Source organism: Aptenodytes patagonicus, chromosome 1 (genome assembly GCF_965638725.1).
Source record: "Aptenodytes patagonicus chromosome 1, bAptPat1.pri.cur, whole genome shotgun sequence".
Taxonomy (NCBI): Eukaryota; Metazoa; Chordata; class Aves; order Sphenisciformes; family Spheniscidae; genus Aptenodytes; species Aptenodytes patagonicus.
This window is the reverse complement of record NC_134949.1, coordinates 92,779,966-92,799,903: the sequence shown is the minus strand read 5'-3', so window position 1 is coordinate 92,799,903 and position 19,938 is coordinate 92,779,966. Positions and strand designations below refer to the sequence as shown.

At 46.1% G+C, this 19,938-nt stretch overlaps 1 protein-coding gene across 3 annotated transcripts in view; it reads right to left on the bottom strand.

Moving 5' to 3' along the window:
* Positions 1-19,938, bottom strand: part of LSAMP (limbic system associated membrane protein) — a 1,043,674-nt gene that overhangs the window by 112,274 nt on the left and 911,462 nt on the right. For all 3 annotated transcript variants that reach the window (XM_076348934.1, XM_076348926.1, XM_076348944.1), the window contains one exon: positions 7,324-7,449. In XM_076348934.1, coding sequence (XP_076205049.1) covers positions 7,324-7,449 — 126 coding nt within the window. The remainder of the gene's footprint in view (positions 1-7,323; positions 7,450-19,938) is intronic.

The following is a 19,938-nucleotide window of genomic DNA, read 5'->3' as shown; positions in this document are numbered from 1 at the left end:
AGATCCTACTTATGGTAGTGTATGGCAATTCCTTTTCCTGTCATCATTAATTATGGAAGATTTTGAACTCTCATCCTCTTGGGTGCTCAGTTTTCACTCCCACATCCAGTCTTCTGGGATCCTTCAAGACTGGCTTATAGAAAGAGGGGAGAGAAAGAAGCAACTAGTTATTCCTGAATGTCCCTACTGATCAGGAACATCTCAATTGAGAAGCACTAGCCTTGATGGTAGAGGTAGTGACTGTACAGCACTGCACAGACAGCAATATTACAGCATGCAATGAACTAGAAAAATGCTGCTCTTCCATAGGTGGATGAAAGTTTCATATGGACACAAACCAGCTCAGCCTTTAAAATGCCATGGAAAAGACTCTAACACCATGGCTGACTATAAGTGGTACCCATCTGGGAGAAGGAAAAATGGAGGCAACTCTACCAGACTCTAACTTGCTGTAAAGAACAGCATTTCTATGTGGCAGGAAAGCCACTAACTTGGTACACAACTGCCACATCTTCCCAGCAACAGCACAGAAAATCTTGCCAGAGGTGGAGCAGCTAAGCACTAACAAGAAGACTCCAGACTCCAACACTGCTGAAGGCGCAGGACAAATTCCCTCCTTACAGCAGACTTATTCGCCTGTTCCCCAGAAATGCCAAAATACTTATGAGGCCTTGCTCTCCCTCTCTGCCATGGGACAGGAGAGAGAAATCAAAGCTGTTAGGAAAATGAATGTTTCATGCATCAACAGTGTTTGTACTGAAACAGCATCGCAGACCACAGGAACCAAATGGGGCAGTATTACAATAGGTGGGATCCCTGTGCAGTGTATGTGTCTCTCTGGGCACAGAAGGAAGAAATCAAAGCTCTCCAGTGTGTTGGGGAGAGAGCACATTCAGGACTTAAGTTTATTATAGGTGAGGAAGGGGGCAGCGGGGCTGCTGCTTGTGGGCCATGCACTAAGAAGAGGGGATTTCTAAAAAAGTAAAAAATGTGGAGCCAGCGGAAGTGGGAGGCAAACAGAGGTTGAAACAACTTTGGATGCCTTCTGGAGAAGCCCTGAAAAAGTTGAAACTTTGGCTTGTTTCCAAGGCCTTTTGTGAGCCAGCATCCTTTTTTTTCCCCTATAATGTTGTATAAGATGAAGACTAGACCGAGAGAGAAAAAGACATCTCAGAAAAAGTCCTAAAACAAACAGGGCATATACAAGAGGCAAAGTGAGAGGTCTCTGTGGAAGACGAGACCACATTTTTGCCAGAGAGTATTTTGAGGATGCAAGAGAAAAAAAAAAGGAGGAAAAAGAGACCCAGTTAAAAATCATCAGTTGCCGCCCAACATCCTAAAATGCAGGGTCAAACAAGTACCTTATAAATCTCAAATTTCCTGATCAGGCAAAAGCATGTAGAGGGGGAGAAGGATGTGACATGAGAAAAACTGGCACAGTAACACCACAAAAAAACACACCAAACCCAAATAAAAAAACCCCACCCACACCCCCTAAACAACACTCCTCCTTCTGTTCACAATCATTTTACTGAGGTTTTAAGAGTGCAGCAGAGAGGTGGGCTAAATCCAAATGGTCTAGATAACCAGAAAATCCCCTTCCCACTCATCAGTATCTAGTGCCTACAGGGTTGACTTGTGGTGACTCTGGCTGAGGGTTTTCTGCTTGTTATCTTCTTTGGGCATAAACTGGCTTCTCCTGTGCAACACAAAGTCCAGTAGCAAGTCTTTGGGTTTAGACAGCAATGAGAGGCAAACAAACACAGGACATAAAGATCAAAGTTCCTATGTGAACTATATGGTCACCTTGAATCTCATGCCTTCAGAGAGCTCTCTGCTTCCCTCATGTTCAGTGTTCAGCCCTACAAGGAGACTGGCATGCACTGAAGGAAGATACATGAGTGAGCGGGGGTGTGAGATAATTTGTCTCTTTCAGTTTACATCTCATCCTGATCTCTAGTAATTGAGCCCCAAAGCATGAAGTTTAACATCCTTTTCAATATTTTTGTTGTGAATAACAAGAATATCCAGATTTCTTCACATTATCCTCAGGAACACACAAACTGAGTCTTGCCAAGTTCTTGTCTTTAAATAACTTTCCATGGCAATGAGTTCTACAGCTGTTTATAAGCATATTAGATGTATACCATCTCAATAACACAGAGCATGCAGGCACTCTTCTATATTCTCTATCCCTTCTAAACTTCCCAGGCTATGGTAAATTCTGTAAGACTCAATAAGAATTTCTAGCACCCTCTGGAGAGAATCAGACTGGCATATTTGACAAGCCTTCCCATCTCTTTTCATTTTATGCTGTGACATGAAACTTGGGTGTTGCAATCAATACTTATCTGCTTTGCTCTAGACTGGTTTTTATGCTGTGATTACCACTGTAATAATTAAGCTCCTCTTTGAGCCAAAGTGGGTATCTTTAGACCATCAGGTGGAATTTGGGAGAATCCAGACTGTTCTCTTCTCTATCAAACGGCCTTGCTGGGCTGAGGCTGGGGAAGTTGGATCAGGAATGAGATAACTGGCAGTTTTATACAAGTTTCACACTCTGTAACTGCTCTAGGAAAACTGAATTGTTTGCTCCTCAGCTGGTTATCCACAACCAGCAAAAGCCTCAATTGTTCGACCTTGAGCTGAGCCCCACAGGGATCAATATAGCTTTGTCTCCCTGCCACAGCCTCTCAGGCTGCCATCACACATGGATACCAAACTCACGGCACTTGCCACAGTGCCCATGAGCAAGGCCCTTGGGGAGGTTTCAACCACCAGTGGCTTGTGGCAAAGGAGCAGAAACATGAATAAGACTGTTCCTGTTAACTTGAGTACAAGCTCCTCAGGACAGGAGCTGCCTTTTTCTTCTGTGTTTGTCTGCCCATCCAGGACAACAGGCTTGGCAGTGAGATCTCTGGTAATGCAAAGACCTTGCAACAACTGTCCATGTTCATATTGCTGCTAACCCAATTCACAGGAGGCCACTCTTTAGGGTTTCCGTTGAGAGGGAGTTTATTGATAAGAATATGAACATACATGAATCTTTATTTTTCCCAGGAAGTTCTTTTTCAGTCAACCAGGCATTTAGCATGGCTCTGAATAAGATGGAGAGATGAGGAATGATAAATGTTAAAGCCTCTGGACTGTGATCTCAGCAGCTTATGGGTAGGGAGAAGTTGCATTAGCCTGAATAAACATAAGTCAAGAGAGACGTGAAGTAAAACTAAGATGAGCTCAAAAGCAGGCATTGCCTACCATCTGTAAACTATCTTACTGGATTCTTTTCTTGGCTGTGTTAGTTGTTATCTTGGTGCACAGTACAGGGAAAACAGAGCATTTCCTAACATAATTAGCCATAGATGGTGGGAGCCTGTGGTAGCCCACATAGAACATGTCAGCGTGATAAATGTTACATGGCCCTGCGCTGGGACCTTGTCCAGGCTGTGGTTCAACTACTGGAAATTTGATTGGACTGCATTCAGTAAGGAAAAAATAATCTATACCTTTGTGGGCCATGGATCATGCAGGTTATGAGTTAATATTAAGGAGAAGAAAACAATAGGATAACGCCCACTCCTCGTACAAAGTCACAGAGGGGAGAATCTGGGTTTTGTCCCTTTCAAGAGATGAGAGACTATAGCATATCCCCTAGTGAAATATTTCTAATGCTGACAAGTGCTAACTCATTTAGTCTGTCTAGGAAATCATCAATTCTCATCCCCACTCTAACTGAACAAATCACAGTTTCCTGACAAATCCAGTTCAGAGGGCTGCTACGGTCTTTTCCATGGTTTACCATCACAAACTGGGATGGCAAAAGTCATAGGGCACGGCCGGCTTAATAAGCCCACAGCCGTGTCCTGAATCACAGGAGAGGGATCGGACCATAAGCAGGGAGGTGCTGGCCTGTTGCTGGATGCTGCAGGTCGGTGATCCCAGAAGAGAGCTCTGCTGGCTGGAGGAGAGGAGCTAATGAAGCTGTTTGTGCTCCCAGGCAATGCCTATTAAACTATCCACAACTAGTTAGACCAGGTTGCCAATGTCCTACAGCATAATAGCGTGTCGGATAAGGACGAAAAGGGTCTGGCTGACTCTCTCCACCTGCTTTGTCAAAACCCAATCAGTCAATCATCTGAAGAGGAATGGAAGTGGAGAGCAAGGACTCGCATCGTTCCAAGGAATGTCATTCCTGCTTTCATTAAATTAAAGTTGATCTGTATTGTCATTCACCATTGGAATTATTAAAGTATTTTTCCCCTTACCTGCCTTCCTCCCAGGTGTCAGTGCTACAGTCAACAACCACAGCCACACTTTACCTATCTCGCAGGGTAAGGAGAGGGTTTTTTCCTATGTGTTGCTTCAGTGCCTGGGGACTTATAGTTGATGTGAGAAAAATGCCTAGTTCAACTGCTCACTGAAGGACCAGCAAAGAAAGCAATACAGCATTTTATAAAGCAATTTTTTTAACTTCGCAGGTAGGCAGATGAGTGGGCTATGATCACTCCTGAGGCCCAGCAGCATTTAAATGAACTATCACATGCATCCCTGCCTTCTTTGCATAAGAAGAACACTGCTTTCCCTTTGCATTTGTATCTTCCACCTCCCAGACAACAAGAAATAAATCATTTCTGTGGTCCTAACTCAGGTAATTAGCCAACAAACACTATTGACAAAGTCAATGAATGAAAGAAACAGCAGATGAATTCGCTAATGAACTCCTTGAGGAGAGTGCACAAAGAAAAAGTAATTTGGCCCTCTTGCCCCCCAATGCTGGTTTAATTTCATAACCTGTCCATTCAAAACCTCCTACACAAGTTCAATAACACTCGCTCTTCCAGTTCTGCAGTCACGAGTTTAACTGCGAAAAAATCCAAGAAGAGAGATATATTTTAGAAACCTTTACAATGATCTAAAATAGCTCTTTGATGCATAGCAGATGTCTTCAGAACTAGCATAAATGGAGCCAAAATGCCTTACAGTTCTGGGAAAGGGAGATTCCAAGATAAGATGTATTTCTAACTGCAGCAGCTCTGGAATAGATTTGGAATTTATATTAATCATCAACCTCAAGAGAAACATTTAAAAGAAGCCCTTCTGTCCCCCAATTTGGGACAAGTGCCTTATTGGGCTACATGCTGCTCAAAGACCTGATGTCTGCCTGGAAGTAGTTCCTCTGTAACTGTAAAAGATAACAGATGTGTTGAGATGGGGAAAAACAGAGAGAACAACAAGCAGTGAGACATGGAGGTGACAGACTGGGACTGCCTGCCCTTCATCCCTGGCTCTAGTCGGTTAGGAAGGGGGTGCTTGGCAGGCTTCACTGTAGAGGGGAGGACTGAGGATGGATTGGAAGGGGGTCAGTGGGATGGCGCTGAGGGATGCTAACAAGGCAACACCTCTGAGACACACAGCACGGGAGAAAAAGCGTGAAGGGGCATGCTGGAAAACTGAACATCCAGGAAAACTGACCCTGGAATCAAAGTGGGGGTGGGATTCCCCAGTCCTGTTGCTCACCAGAAGGGATAGCCAGAATGAAGACTTGCTCTGAGAAGCCTTTTTAAAAGGGAGAAAAGAAGTCTGTGTCTGATACAATGGAGTAGGTGGTACAACTGGAAAAAACCACAAAGCACAAACATGCAGCCAAAGTGATGAGTCAGGACAAGAATCTTCTTATTACTGCTCTGAACAACGCATCTCGTGTACCAGGCCTTAGTTTTCATGAAGATTTATGCTAGCATCCTTGTAACACCCTTAAGCTGGACAATGTTAGGCTGTGCTCACAGAATAGCTAGGCAGTGTCTCCTACTTGAATACAAGAAAGAGTTAGATGGAGGACTGAAAGAGTGACACAGCAATAAGATGGAAGATTTGATATGAAATAAATCTTAAGAGCAGAAATGCCAGAGCTAGAAGATTCTGTATACATAATTAAAGGTGAAAAAAATAGGTTCTATTTCCCTATACATGCAAATGGCTCAGTCATGGTTAATACTGAAAACAGCAGAAGAGGAAAAGTCAGGTAGTGATGATGATACCACAGAGGAGTAGTGTTCCCCTCAACAGCTCTGCTCCTCCCACCTCTTCCTGGCAGTCTTTCCCCGTCTTCCTTCTTTTGGTATTGCAAGAAATGGGCCAGAAATACAAACTGCGTATCTGGCTTTCATATACATGAAAGCTCAGAAGGACTTTGGTTTGGCTGAAGGGATGAGACAGGAAATCTGAGTAACCCCAATCTGAACCACAGGCCCCAAATCCAGGGGCCTCTGGATGCAGCCCTTGGGTTGAGTTCTGTTCCAATGTGTCATTCTACCTTTCTCTCTCCAACCTTCTTTCTGCAATGCTCTCCCCTTTTCTGGCTGCTGAATTACAGTAGATAGCTTGACTGTCTGTAGCACATGCAGAAAGCTTGTATTCTGCCTACCTCAAACCCTCTTTACATATATGAGAATATCACAGAAGACTATTCATATGGAACTAATCAATGCTTTCCCCACGCATTTTAGATGAAAGAATATCTGACAGCAAAAGAAATCAGGTAAAGAGTTCTTCTCTCCTCAAAGGACATAATACAGAGGAAGAGAAACCTACCTCTTGTTCCCATCCTGCTGATAAATCTTTAGGGGGTGAAGGTTTCCTTGCAACCCAAGCTGCTAATCCCATGGAGTCTGACTACTGAAAGGATATTCTCCTTCCAAGCTTGCCACGTCCTTGAGCGTGGAAGGCACAGTTAGATAGCAGAACAAAGCTGGTGAGTTCTCCTTTGTTCTGTCTCCATCCTGCTCTTCACCCATCTTGCAGATCAAATGCCTTCTTTACTCACCTCACAAGACACAGGAAGACTGTCTGCCAAAGTGGAGAGTAATATGAAATCATCTGTGCCACTGTTTGCCTCTCCTTTTTAAGGCAAATCAGTGGGAAGCAAATTCCATGGTTTTTTGAAAGAACCTCTTCTATGTAATATCTAAACAGAAATCCTTTCCCCTCTCTCTGGCACCAGCAGTATTTTGTCTCCACCACTGTGCTGTGCATTACCAGCAGTAGAGATTGGGACAACTAGATGAAGACCAAAGCTAAATAGAATTACAGGTCCAATTCTGTAGAGCATCTACTGAAGTAATTTCATTTGTTGCCTTGGACAACCTGGTTATTGTGCCTGGGAAATCACACTGCAAAACAAGCTTGCAGTGCATTTAAGATTCTTGCCACTTTTTTACAGCTGCCTGTATTGCTACTGAAATTTTCTATTGATGTTGGAAGAGAAGAAAACTACTGTACAGTTCACAAATCACCAGCACAGTTGAGTCCAGTTGGGTCTCTTACCTGTTGGGGTGAGGTGCCTCCAGGTGATGACAGGCTCAGGACGCCCATTTGCCATGCAAACCAGGGTCACGTTGCTGCCCTCATTCACGGTGATGTCCGAGGAGATATTGGAGATCTTTGGTGGAACTGTGAAGACAAAAGAAAGTTGGACCTCATTACCCAGACTTCTGGAGGGCAGCCTGTCTGACTCATTAACCTACCTACCTATTAACCAGAGACAGCCACAGACTCCTTTAACAGGCTGCACTCCTCATTACTACCTGGGTTTCTGAAATTATACCAGAATAATATGTACCGCTGCTTAAAGGATCTGCAGGTAGAACTGGCTTTTGCTGCAACTGTGATGCTTTGTGTTTGGACAGGTTTGGGGGCCTTCGTAAAATAAACTCTAAGAACTTGCCTGACTGCCCCAAGGCTGCACGGAAGGAGTTGGCAGGCTCCAAGCACTGTTCCAGCTAATTTTTACACTCCAAACAGTCCCAGATGCAGTTCTACGTCCTCCTGCAGGGTGCCAGGCCTCAAGGCACTGACTCAGAGGGTGTATTAGTTATTGCTACCTCCCACGGGCAGATAGAACCCATGCTGCTAGCCAGGACCCTGCTCTGCTGCTCACGTAACCAAATGCTCACTGGGAATTAAACCGGAGAGCTGTTAAGCTCATTTCTGTTGCGAATGCCGTGATGAGGTGAGAAGCAGGGACACGCGCCATGGCTAATGGGAATTTGCTGAGGGAAGGCACAATGGTGACAGCGGGAAGGTTTCTGCAACATCTTTCAGCCAAGAGGGATCCCCCATAGGCTGCCCGCAACAGGTAGCTTCTGGCTGGCTGCACCTCATGTGGCACAGCTCCAAAAGCATGGCAGGGTCCTTAAAGATTCACAAGACCAGCCATGGCTCGGGCATTCAGGATCCTTAAAGACCTTCCAAGCTAACTGAGTTTGTGTCACGGGACCAAAGTGACCATGCTGGGACCTGAACAGGTACCTCCAGGTGTGGAGCATGCCGGTGTATCAGCCTCCAAGCAGACCAGGCTGTTGCAGTCTCTCCTTTCTCACATCCATGTCTTGCTTCCACGCTTCACACCCCAGAGGTGAAGAGGGAGTTTGACTAAAAAGGAATCTTCTAATTTTTTTTTGAACTTTTTTTTTTTTAATATATTTTCAGCTTCTGAATTTGTGTGTAGTGAGGAATGAAACAACATCATTTTCTGCTTTGCTTACCACAGAGTAAACAGACAGCAGCCTCCCATTCCCCCTCCTTGGCAGGAGTGGATGATGGTCCTTCTGAGGCAAAGCTGTACGAGCTAGTTGGGGAAAAGAAAATGAAGCCTGAAGAGAGCAACTCACCACTTCCAGCTGTGTTGCTGGATTCATAGGAATATTGTTTACAACCCACAGTTCATTAGCCCCTCTCTGTAGGCCCCAAACTCATGGACAATGTTTCAGCATCTATGAGACCATGGGACCCCCTTGGAGGAACAGGGGCTCCTGAGCAGGAACAGGACCTGTCGAACAAAGTGAGGCAGACATGTCTTTGCCGACAGGCTCTCTCACCTAGGCAAGGAGGGATTTATGCTGGGCACACTGGGGAAAGATTGCCATAATCTGGGGAGAAGTGACAGCACGACGGGCAGTGAGGAAGCTCACTGTGTTGTGTGGGGGCCAATGCAACAGGGAAGGCTTTTGCACTCCTCTTGTGAAAGCAGGACAGCTGGAGGCCCATCTCAAATCTGGAGGCCTGTGCACCAATGCAAGCATCATGGTGAAAACACAGGAGGAATTAGATGTTCACACAGATTCGCAGTATTATAAACCCATTGGGATGACAGAGCCATGGTGGGACAGCTCTCAGGACTGGCAGTGCTGTGCGGGATGGATACAGGCTTTTCAGGAAAGACAGGCTGGAAAGGCGAGGAAATGAGGTGCGCTCTCTGCAAAGGAGTGGCTGGAGTGCACCCAGCTCTGGGTGGTGAACTAGCTGGGAGCTTAGGCGTAAGGATCAGAGGATATCACAGTGTCACCCCTGTTGGTTGGTGTCTGCTACCAACCATTTGATTAAGAAGAGGCAGTGGACAAAGACTGCTTTAGACAGATAGAAGAAGCCTCAAAGTCACAGTCCCTGGCGAGGGACTTCAACCACCCTGATATTTGCTGGCAGGATGAAAGTGCTGGGCTCAAGCAGCCCAGGAGATGTGGGGGTCCAACAGGTTCAGCATGAGTTAGCAGTATGCCCTTGCAGCGAAGACCAAGCATCCTGGGTTGTATTAGCAAGAGTGTAGCCCCGTAAGTGGAAGGAAGTGTTTATCCCTTTATATGGTGCTTGTTAGACAGCATCTGAAGCACTACATCAGTTTTGGGCTCCCCAGTACAAGGCGGCCATTGACATACTTGAGCAAGTCCACTGGAGGACTCCCAAGATGGTCAGAAGGCTATAGCATTTGACGTACAAGAGAACCTAAGAGAGCTGGGTCTGTTCAGCCTGAAGAAGAGAAGGCTGAGGGGAGATCTTATTGCTCTCTACAAATAGCTAGGGGGAAAGTGCAGAGAAGACAGAGGCAGGCTTTTCAGAGAGATGCACAGTGAACAGCGAAAAGCAGCAGACATGAGCTGTAACATGGGGAAAATTCTGACTCAAAATGAGGAAAAAGCTTTTACTTTGGAGAGGTCAAAGACAGGAACAGGTTCCCTAGAGAGGTGGTGGAAACTCCATCCCTGGAGATATGCAAAACTCACCTGGATGAGGCCCTCAGCAACCTGCTCTAACTGGCACCAGGAAGGAAGAAGGGACCTTGGAAGCTGGTTTGCTGCTCAAGAGCTAGAACTGATGGCTGATCAGCTCATGGTGAAGCAACCAAAGCAAGGCATGTTGGGGTAATTGTTGACTGCACCAGGGTCCCCTTCCCTGGAGAGAAGGAATTTCAGAGTAGGGACACCTCCCTAGCAATACAATACTGGGTAAAGCAAAGCATAGCAGAAGATCAGCCCCTTCCTCTCAAAGCGAAATCCGCTGACAAACACAAAGCCCTGCTACATTTCACATCGGTGATTCACTGCGAGCCATCGGCAGTGTGTCTGCACACATGGGAAGAGGTAGGAGGCAACAGAACAAAACAAAATAAACATTGCTGGAGAACGCTGAAGTTGTCAAAGAATTTGATCCCACTGTATTGAGGGGTACATGAGAGTTTCACTGACTGTAGATCCATTTTGTGCCTCGTCCCCCTTTATCACACACCCATTCTGCACAGCAAATGCCTGGCAGTACAAAACAACAATCACGCAGTGGTCTCGGAAAGTGAGCAAATACCTTTGCCATCCAATACCCCAAGACTGCATAAAGGGCAGCAGAAAGGAAATACCCCAGCTGGGAAATTAAATACCCTGCCTCCTCCAAAAGACGCTTGCGGCTTCGTGTTTCATGGCACACCAAAGCAGAGAGGCAGCTTGCAGCACCATGCTGAGATCTGGCACAGCACTGAGTCAGCAGACTCAGAAGCACTTTCTCCTCCTTTCTGTCCCACTGGATGAGGGGAGTCCCCTGTCTCACAGCTCAGCACAGACAGACCCATCGCTCCAGCCAGCAGCTGCAGGCTGGGAGAGCCCTGCAAGTTCTGGTGCAGAAATCTAATCTGTTAGTCTTACTACAGGGAACAAAGCAACTCGGAGGGCCACCTCAGTCCTGTAGCAGCACAGCTACCTGTAGTACATACTGTGTTTCAGATCTGAGACCAACACGCACTGGAGAGGACAGAGGGGCTTAGTCTGGTAAAGAACAACAGAGGCTGCTATTTTTGCAAGAGTTGTGTCCTAGCTGCTCTGTCAGGGGACACAAGGACGGTGACTTTGGGGTGCCCTCAGCACAGCTTCTCTGGTGTGCTGGCAAACACGGGTAAGCAGAGCCCAGGAGTAGAATTGTTGGCTAGACCACGTTTTGGGGTTTTATCTTAACCATTTGCATCAGGAAAAAAAGCCATGCAACAAACCAAGAAGGACTAAGCTCAAGCAGGACTAGCAGATGGAGCTGTAGGGCAGTCCGAGGTCCTAGCAGAAGGGTGTGATGACAGCCAAAACAGTTGAGGAGAGAGCACCAAAAGCCACTATGGGGCACCAGCAGCAGAGCTGCAGTAGGACATGTGTACCCTGCCGCTTTCCAAAGCTGTCAAGTCATTTTAGTTCACAGAGGATCAAGTAAACGCAGCAAAAACAAACAGATCTGACCATGCAGACCAAATGCCCAAGAGGAGGAGGATGTGTCCAGATGGTCATATCTGGCTCGCCACTTTTTCACATGACGGAGAAAAGGGCATCCAAGGCTGAAATCCTGTTAGGAGTATAATGACTGGTTCCTTTCAGCTGCCTCCTTGGTCAGAGGGCAAGGAAAGGCTGAGAGGAGGGGAAATAGGGCAGGAAATAATTTCCCTGTGAATTTAAAACCTGGTTTGGTTTCGTCTGCTTAGAATCCAAAGCCAGCTAGCATTAAAAATGACTGGATCTTAGTGGACAGTAATTTCACTCAGATAAAAAGTCAGAGACTTTTAATTTTCAGGGTGTCAAGCCAGCGTGTTAAAATGCCAAAACTGTCAGCACCAGCACCAGTTAGCACTGCCTCCTTGGCACTCGTCATTACTTTGCACACACCTTTTTAGGACAGTCTTAAAATGAGAAACTTTGACCTTATTATTTTTTCCCATGTGTGGGTTTGTGTTATGTTCTCACAGTTCCCAGACTGCTGGAAGAAGGATTGCTGAGAATAAAACCTCCTGGGACCAGAATCTTCTGGGTGTCACAGCCTCCTTTTGCCCAGCCATCTCTTGTTGACCCTCAACCGGAAAACCCTTTTGCGTCTGGCCTCTCTGAACCATTAGCACAGGCAAAACCACAGCCTGCAGACCCACAGCAGGGGAAGCACTAAACAGCGCTTTCAGGCGTTTTCATATTCAGCCTAACAGCTCGTCCCTCCCGGGGAGACCAGGCTGCTGCTGGACCCTTCTGGCTCCAGGGACCATGGGAAAGCGCTGCCAGGCTCTCTGGTACTGCTGAAAAAGATAAAATCGCCAGATTTTTTCCTCCCTTTCAGCATAAATGTAATATGGGTTATCCATTACCCTGTGCTTAGGATCCCCCTGGATAGGGTGGGCAGCAGAGACTGACATGAAAGGAAGCATAGTGTAGTACCCCACTGCTCCATCCCCGGAGAGGTAGGATGGTGTCCTCACCAGGGACAGATTCTGGAGAGCTGGAAATGAGCTCTGAGAAGGATGGCTTGAAACTCACATATTTGTTTTTTCTTCATTTCACATCTACAGGACAAGCCTAATGCCAGCTCAGCATCTCATCTTGCATGCCACTGATGGTAAATAACAATCCCCAAGCTAACCAGTAGCCATTCTTCTTGAGAAGCTCACATTGGAAAAGCGGGTGGCCTGCAAAGCAGGAGTGGGAGAAGGGCAGAGATGCTGTAGGGCACCCTGGGCTGGGAGACCTGGGGGGGCTGCAGGGCAGGAGGGGTGCAAGGGCAGAGTTGGTGCCATAATTCAAGTCCCAGGCAAGGCACAGTGACAGAGCTAGGTAGGACAGGCTTGCGCAGAACCTGCTTGCACCAAGCCTGTTCTAGTTAATTGCCGTCAATCCTTCACTTTCATGACAACTGCAACTCACATTAATTTAAATAATAAGAAAGACTGAGACATGAAAAATAGAGCACACTCCCCCAGTGCAATCACTGTTGCTCTCGAGATGAAAGCAAGTGATTTGTTTCCACAAAACATGACCGTGTCTCAAAAACACCCGCTACAGCAGTTATTACAAACTAGGGGCCGCATACAGGAGGCAGCAGGGAAACCACAAACAAGAGAACATGCAAACATCTGCTGTTGTTATCCCTGCCTTTTATGACCAAAACCTTTCAGAGCTCAAAACTCCTCCTGAGATATTACCTGGGATCATGTGGGCGGGTTGGATCAGCTTTATCATTCAAGGCTACGGAAGTAGGCAAGGAGTGGTGCTACACCCTTGATCTCCTAGTAAATGAGTCAGCCCAATGGTTAAGAGATATGAGTTCACATCCAGGAGGCCAGCTCCTGAGTACCTTTCCAGGAGTGCAATGGGGGATGGAACAAGAAAGCATCAAGGCTACCCTTGCTGAAGGGTATAACCAGCAATGCTTCTAGAGATCTTTTCCAAACTTAGTTTATACTGGAACTGGCCACGCCACAGCTCACAAACAGTTCAAATACCTGTCTTTTGATCAGAGCATCTAGACACAGCACAGGCACAAAGTGGCAGGAACGGGAACCACTGCCTAGCATAAGTGGTACTTATATGGAAGGGGTACTTATAGGCATAGGGCAGCAGTTTCTGGCTCCTGCACTGGTTGCACTGTGCAGACCTCAGCGCAGGAGGAGGGTGGGTTTGTGAGACAAGGGCAGGAAGCACAGGATTACGAACTCGAATCGGGTCAGCAGGATGAAAAATGGGACTAGGAACTTTAATCGGGTATGGCAGAATGAAAAACACAAGAGAGGGATGTGGAGATCTAGTTGGAAGATGGCTCTGAGCCCTGTAAACACACTCACACGAAGTTCACAGTCCGATGGTCTGACTGCTCCCTTTGGGCAAACAGAGCTTTGCATAAGACCCTTAGATGCAGTCTTAGACTGTGGGGCAGCTACTCCCCGATCTGAAATTACAAGACCGCTTAACAGTTAGGTATTTTGTCGATAAGTCAGAAAATACATTAAAAAAAATAGAGCTCTTATTACCACTCTACGGGCCTAAGATACAGCAAAAGCTATTTAATCCCTCCAAGACACAGAAGCAAATAGTATGGAAAATAAGAAAGCCTATAAGCTCCATTTAAGTGCTCTAACTGCTTGTCCCAAGAAGGGCACCTTGGATACAAATGGAGAAAGTCACCACAACCCCTTCCATGCATCCTCATTAGTTAGTTGCTTCCTCCAGCCTATTTGCCTCCCTCTCAATTGGCAAGTAGGACAATTTTCTCCTGTTGGAGAAAATTAAGACTCCCACCCACTAACCCACAGGAGCCCCTGGCTTTCAGGGCAAAAAGAAAACATCAGGACTTCTCTCCAAAGTCAAAGGAACTTTGCAGCCACTAAAGCCCTCTGCAGGTGCCTATCAATTAGCCTCAAGAGTTCTCATTTCCTTGTCCCCAGCTCCCAATTAACAGCACTTTGCAACAAACACAATGATGCTAATAAGCCCCAAGGCAGAGGTAGGGGGGTCACTGACCATCATATGGCCCTTTAATGCTTTAGAGCTGCCACCTTGCTCACCACAATTAGGGGTCCTTTCCTGGAGCAATTAATTGACAGCAAATTGGCCTCATTAGTCATTGTTTAGTTAAAGTGTTTAGTGCTGAGAGAGGGCCTGAAGAAGGGGCTGAGCTGCTAAACACAACTAAATGGTTTAATTTCCCTCTTATGCGTGCTGCAGGCTAATCACAGCTCTTTACAGCCATAACAAGAAACAGCTTGTTGCTGCTTAGGTCTGAAAAGGGAGCAAGCTGAGGGCTGGAAAGTAAAATCCAGACACCCTTTGGGATGTGGTATGCTAATGTTTCTGAAGCACTTTGCAGGCGAAATGTGACATGAGACCCAAGATGCGGTTTTTATGGTCTGATTCATGCCGCAGCCTCAGCCAGAGGGAGACAAAGCTGTCACCAGGACAGAGAGTGAAGTTGTTGAACTTCACTAAAGAGAGTGGAGTCTGAAACATCCTTCTGACCTTCTGCTCTGCTAGGCTTGTTTCACCCTGCCAGTGCCTCTCTCGGTATTAAAGCTTCTGCTGAACTAGAGGCAAACGTTGAAGGCTTAGTTTTGTTTTTTAATCCCCTGGGAACCAAAAACCTCTCAAAATACACAACAGTGTTTTTACAAGGTGTAAAAATTGCTTCTTTCTATTGTCTGAAAGGAGGTGCCTTGCCATGTCCATCCCTGGTGGCCTTTAGGAAAGGGTCTATCCCAGCCAGAGCATGGAAACCATTTAAGAGATTTGCAGTTCCCAACCTACGTGTGCCCCCACACCGCTCTGCCCCAGCGTGGCAGATCTCCACCTGAGCATCACTGCTGATGCCAAGAGTGGCCAGGCCGAAGGAGGCACAGGGGCTGCTAGCTTGGGCCTTGCGTCTTGGTGAGCTTCCCCCATCGTGCAGCTGAGCCTCACCCACTGAGACGCCATGCAGGAAATTATTTAAATCCAGATGGGGACTGTGCGTATTGCACTGACTGGGAGCAGAGAAGCAGACAGGATGCTGTAAATCAAAGCCATGTGGAAAGCCCTCCCAGTTTGCTGAGCTGGGTAGGGTGTCAGAGCTCACCGCATTTGAGAGTAAGAGCTGACAAGCCAAACCATTTTGTCCAAAGGAAGGCTCTGCCTCATCCAATATACAGTTAAGCGTCTGGACTATTTTTCCGCATAAAATTGCATGGGAAACACTTCCAGTACATTGTTTCTTAGCAGAGAGCAGCATGGAGTGTAAACCTGTTAAGACTGTCCCATCCATGAGCTGTTGGAAAAGTCAGCACAGAACTGGGCTCTATTGCTTATACTCATTCCCACTGATTTTATTTTTTTTTAAACTTGTCTCCATAAAATTGTCAGGAGAGAAATCATTTCACTTCCTAACTGAGAGAGAAACAGTGACAAAAAAATAGCTTAAGTCTCAAGCCAACCTTGTTTTTCAGTGCATGGATATGACGTTGTGGGACAGGGATAAAAGCAGTGTCACTCCTGCTCCTAACCCAGCACTTCAGCTTTAAACCCAGACTCCAGCCTTTTACCCTAAAGCAGTCCCAGCTCTAAGCCTGAGCCGCAGCCTTGGCCCGATGCTGATAGCATTTCACCCACACCTGGCTTTTTGGTGTCCCCCCACCAAGCACAAGGTCACGAATCTGCATTTGTGGATCCTGATGCAGCCCAGGAGAGCAGGTTCTCAGTTGCATGCTTAGCATGTAAATGAAAGCACAAAGTACAAGCCATATGCATGCCTGATATCCCCTTATCACCACAGTTGGACCTCTAGATATGAAGTATTGGTTCCTTGCTACAAAACTCCTTTTTCTTTTCTATTAACATATCAAATTTATGCCAGGACTGCAGTGATCCACTTATCTGTGGTTCATCTCTTTAAAGGACAGCTCTATGCATTTGCCACTCGTGTTGCTCCGGTTCTTTCCGCTTGTAAAACTGACTGCAAGCACTGTATGGCTAACCCTCCTAGAGAGGCCTGCTGTGAAAACACAGCCTTCTTCACAGGACTTGTGTAAACAACAACAGAAGTGCTTGCCATGCTAATCCCCAGGGATTAACCCTTGGAATGCCACCTAATCCCAAACACTTTAAGGACTACAGATCAGCTTTTGGTCTTTGTTTCAAATGTGTTTATATATTCCCTTAGACCATTTTTTAAATCTGGCAAGTATTTACTTATGGGACTGAAACAATACAAAATCTTTTCTTCTGCAGATATAATCAGCCATCCTGGAAGAGAAATGCTGTGAGAAAAGTTGTCCTTAGTGTCCAGGTCCTCCAAAGACATCTCTGAGAATTTTAAGAAAAGCTTTTTCACAGAAACATTAAGCATGTTGGACGTACATGGTATGCAGCTGACTCCTAATATGCAGCCTTTCTAGGGCTTGATTCAGAGCCCAGGGAGCTCCTCCTTTGATGTTAATGGCCTTTGGACAAATTCTTATACAGCAAGAATGGGTGATGGATTCAAGGAAATGTTGCACCCAGAACAGGGATGCTTTATTAGCCAGTTGAGAGAAAAAAGCAAGATTATGGTTTTTTATCTAAGTCCCAGCAGTCCTTGGCTCCTGCCTGTTAACTCTTTCTTTGGGAAGTAGACTAGGGAGCACAAGCCAGGTATGGGAAGAAAGCACAGAGAAAAGCCTGTGTCATTCCAGGGCAAGAGGTACAGGTTCAGAGAGGGTTTCTATGTGTTAGGAAGATGACTGGGATTTTCCTGATTAGGCAAGCAGGGGAGGAAGTTAATTTCAGCTAACACCCCACCCCACTCTGGATGAAGACGAGGTTGTCCATCATAGCTTTACACGCAGGAGAAACAGAGCCAAAGTTTTTGTTGGTTGGTTTGTTTGTTTTCAGATCTTATGCTGTTGCTTATGTTCAGCTCATTAGGGACAGACAGTACAACCAACAGAACTGCCCTCATGAACCACCTGATGGACATCCACACACAGGCTGAAAAGAAAAGACAGCTCCCTCCAAACACTGTTCTCAGATTCCTTTGGCTGCCCATGGTTTATCCCACAGCCTCTGCGATAAGCCACACGGCGGCGAATACAATGCTCTAAGTGTCTTGTGCATACCACATACCCAAGGATCTGGCTCAGTTTCAGCTGAGACAGACAGCTTCTCAGTGACAAACCTCTCACTCAAATCAAATGTGTGCGTGGTACATGTAAAACATCTTTTATTAGCAAGCTTTCCTTCCTTACGCATTGAAATGAGCAAAATGGAGCGGGACAGCTTGCTGTAACCACCTTTCAAGATTGCTTTCAGGCTTCTAGGGGAGCAGGAAGCTAGTGTAGCATTTTGGACATGCTGGTTTTGCTTCCAGTCAAAAGTATAAAGAAAAAAGCTAATAATCCCATACTCAGACCTTTACATGCTTTGGATAAAATTCACTCTTGTGTTAAGTGCACAGATTTGGAGAAGAGTGTAAAGTACTGTACACTATCCTTGATCTATAACTCTCCAACTCATGACCTAGGACAGCAGTCTGGTAAGAAAATGCTGCTGTTTCCCCGGCAAGAGGATTCACTTTGTCCAATTCAGCAAGTGACGGACAATCTGTAACACAAGACACCATAGCTGCTTCACTGAGCAGTCAGATCAGCAATCAGAAGACTAATGTCTTAGCAGAGAGCAACTGCCTCTTCCGATGCTGAAAGCCCCACCAAAAACATTTCAAGCAAAAATGAACCTGAAACAAATCCCCATCTCCAAAAAATGGCAAATTTTGAGCATGAAAAAGACTGAAATGCAACTCCACATTCTGTCAGCTTGGGCTGCTCAGCACATTCCTGCATTGTCACTATTGCTGGATCCACAGATGGTGGCCTTCCCCAGCACACACAGTTATGAAATGCCAGCAGTGAGACCTTCAATTGTTAGCTATTGTTGAGCTTGGTGATAGCTGCAGCAGCGTATTTTCTAGAGGCCAGGGTGTTATCATCAGCCATCTGAGAAGGGAAAGCCAAAGAGTTCAAAGCAAAGAATCCCTTCTGTCAGAAATGGTTATCTACACAAGTCTGATCCAGCAGAAAAGAGGAAAAAACAAATACAGTACTCCTGAAGTAAAGGCGTCTTCAAAGTAGGCAGCTGGCTAGAGCTGAGATGTGATTGTGGTGACCTCCTTCCCACAAACCAACCAAGAGCCGAGGTTTCTGGGGGAGGAGAGTTTCTGCTGTCCAAGACTCCCTGCCAAAAGAGAGCGCTCTGTTATGGTTCAGCCACATGCAGCAGCACCTTGACGTCTTGGAAGTTTCCCACTGTTTCCTTTTCCAAGTTTTGCCATGTGGTAAAGATGTGCTGTATACCTGCAGACAACCACAAAGGAGGGGAGGGATGGATTCCAAGAGCTTTGCTCTGTAAACACATTACCGGTGCCATTTCAATTAAAGGAGAATCTCTCCCAGACTGTCAGGCATGAGGCTTATTCCTTGTAGCCTGCAGCTTTATCAAGACACATAAAAACACTGTCTGTCCCTCTTCCCCCAGTGGGGTTCAAGTCTACCCTCTTCAAAATTGACAGAAATTTTTTGCTGGTCTCTCAGTGTTAGCAAACTGAGGTAATTAGCACATTACATGCTAGGACTGCAGAGAAATACGGGGACAAGAGCCTCAGGTACTCAATTTCCACCAGAGCTGAGTAGGATTACCCACCCAAATTGTTCTGAGAGGCTGGGAGGAGGCTGGCTGTCAGATGCCCAGGGTTAGCGATAAATGTGGGTGCCATTGCTGCCACCAAGAAGCAGCAAAATTTTGTAACAAGTTTCAGAATAGCAAATATCAAACTGAGAAGAAATAGGTAGACATAGTCCTTTCAGGAGGATGAGGTTCCATCCAGAAAAGGTCGCCAGCACCTTTATGCTGAGTGGGACAACAGCTTTACAGACAACTTTCGTCTAAGGTTCTGCAAGCAAATACTCCCCACCCCAGAAATCCAGTGCTACTGGCTGGAGAGCAGGAATGAGGTATCTCCCCTGCTGATCAACAAAGAACACTAATAAAAAACTGCAAATACTTCCACGGCAGCAGGGGATCGAAAACTAAGTCCAATGGAAAACATAAGCCATGTCTCTCTGCTGTAACAGCACATCCACGTCTGAGCACCTGTAATATCACAGCTAGCAGGGTAAGCAACACTACCAAAAAATAATGGGAGGAATGACTTTGTGAAGGAACTGGTAGGTCCTCCAGGCACAGTGATTGTTCTGCTACACACCTGTGCTATAACCTTCAGTAAGTCACTCCACCTTTCTAAGGCTCGGTTCCCCTTCTCACTCTTAGGGAACTGCTGTGTCCAAGTTGTACGGCATCCCCAGTGACTGGCACCCGACTGGTGTCA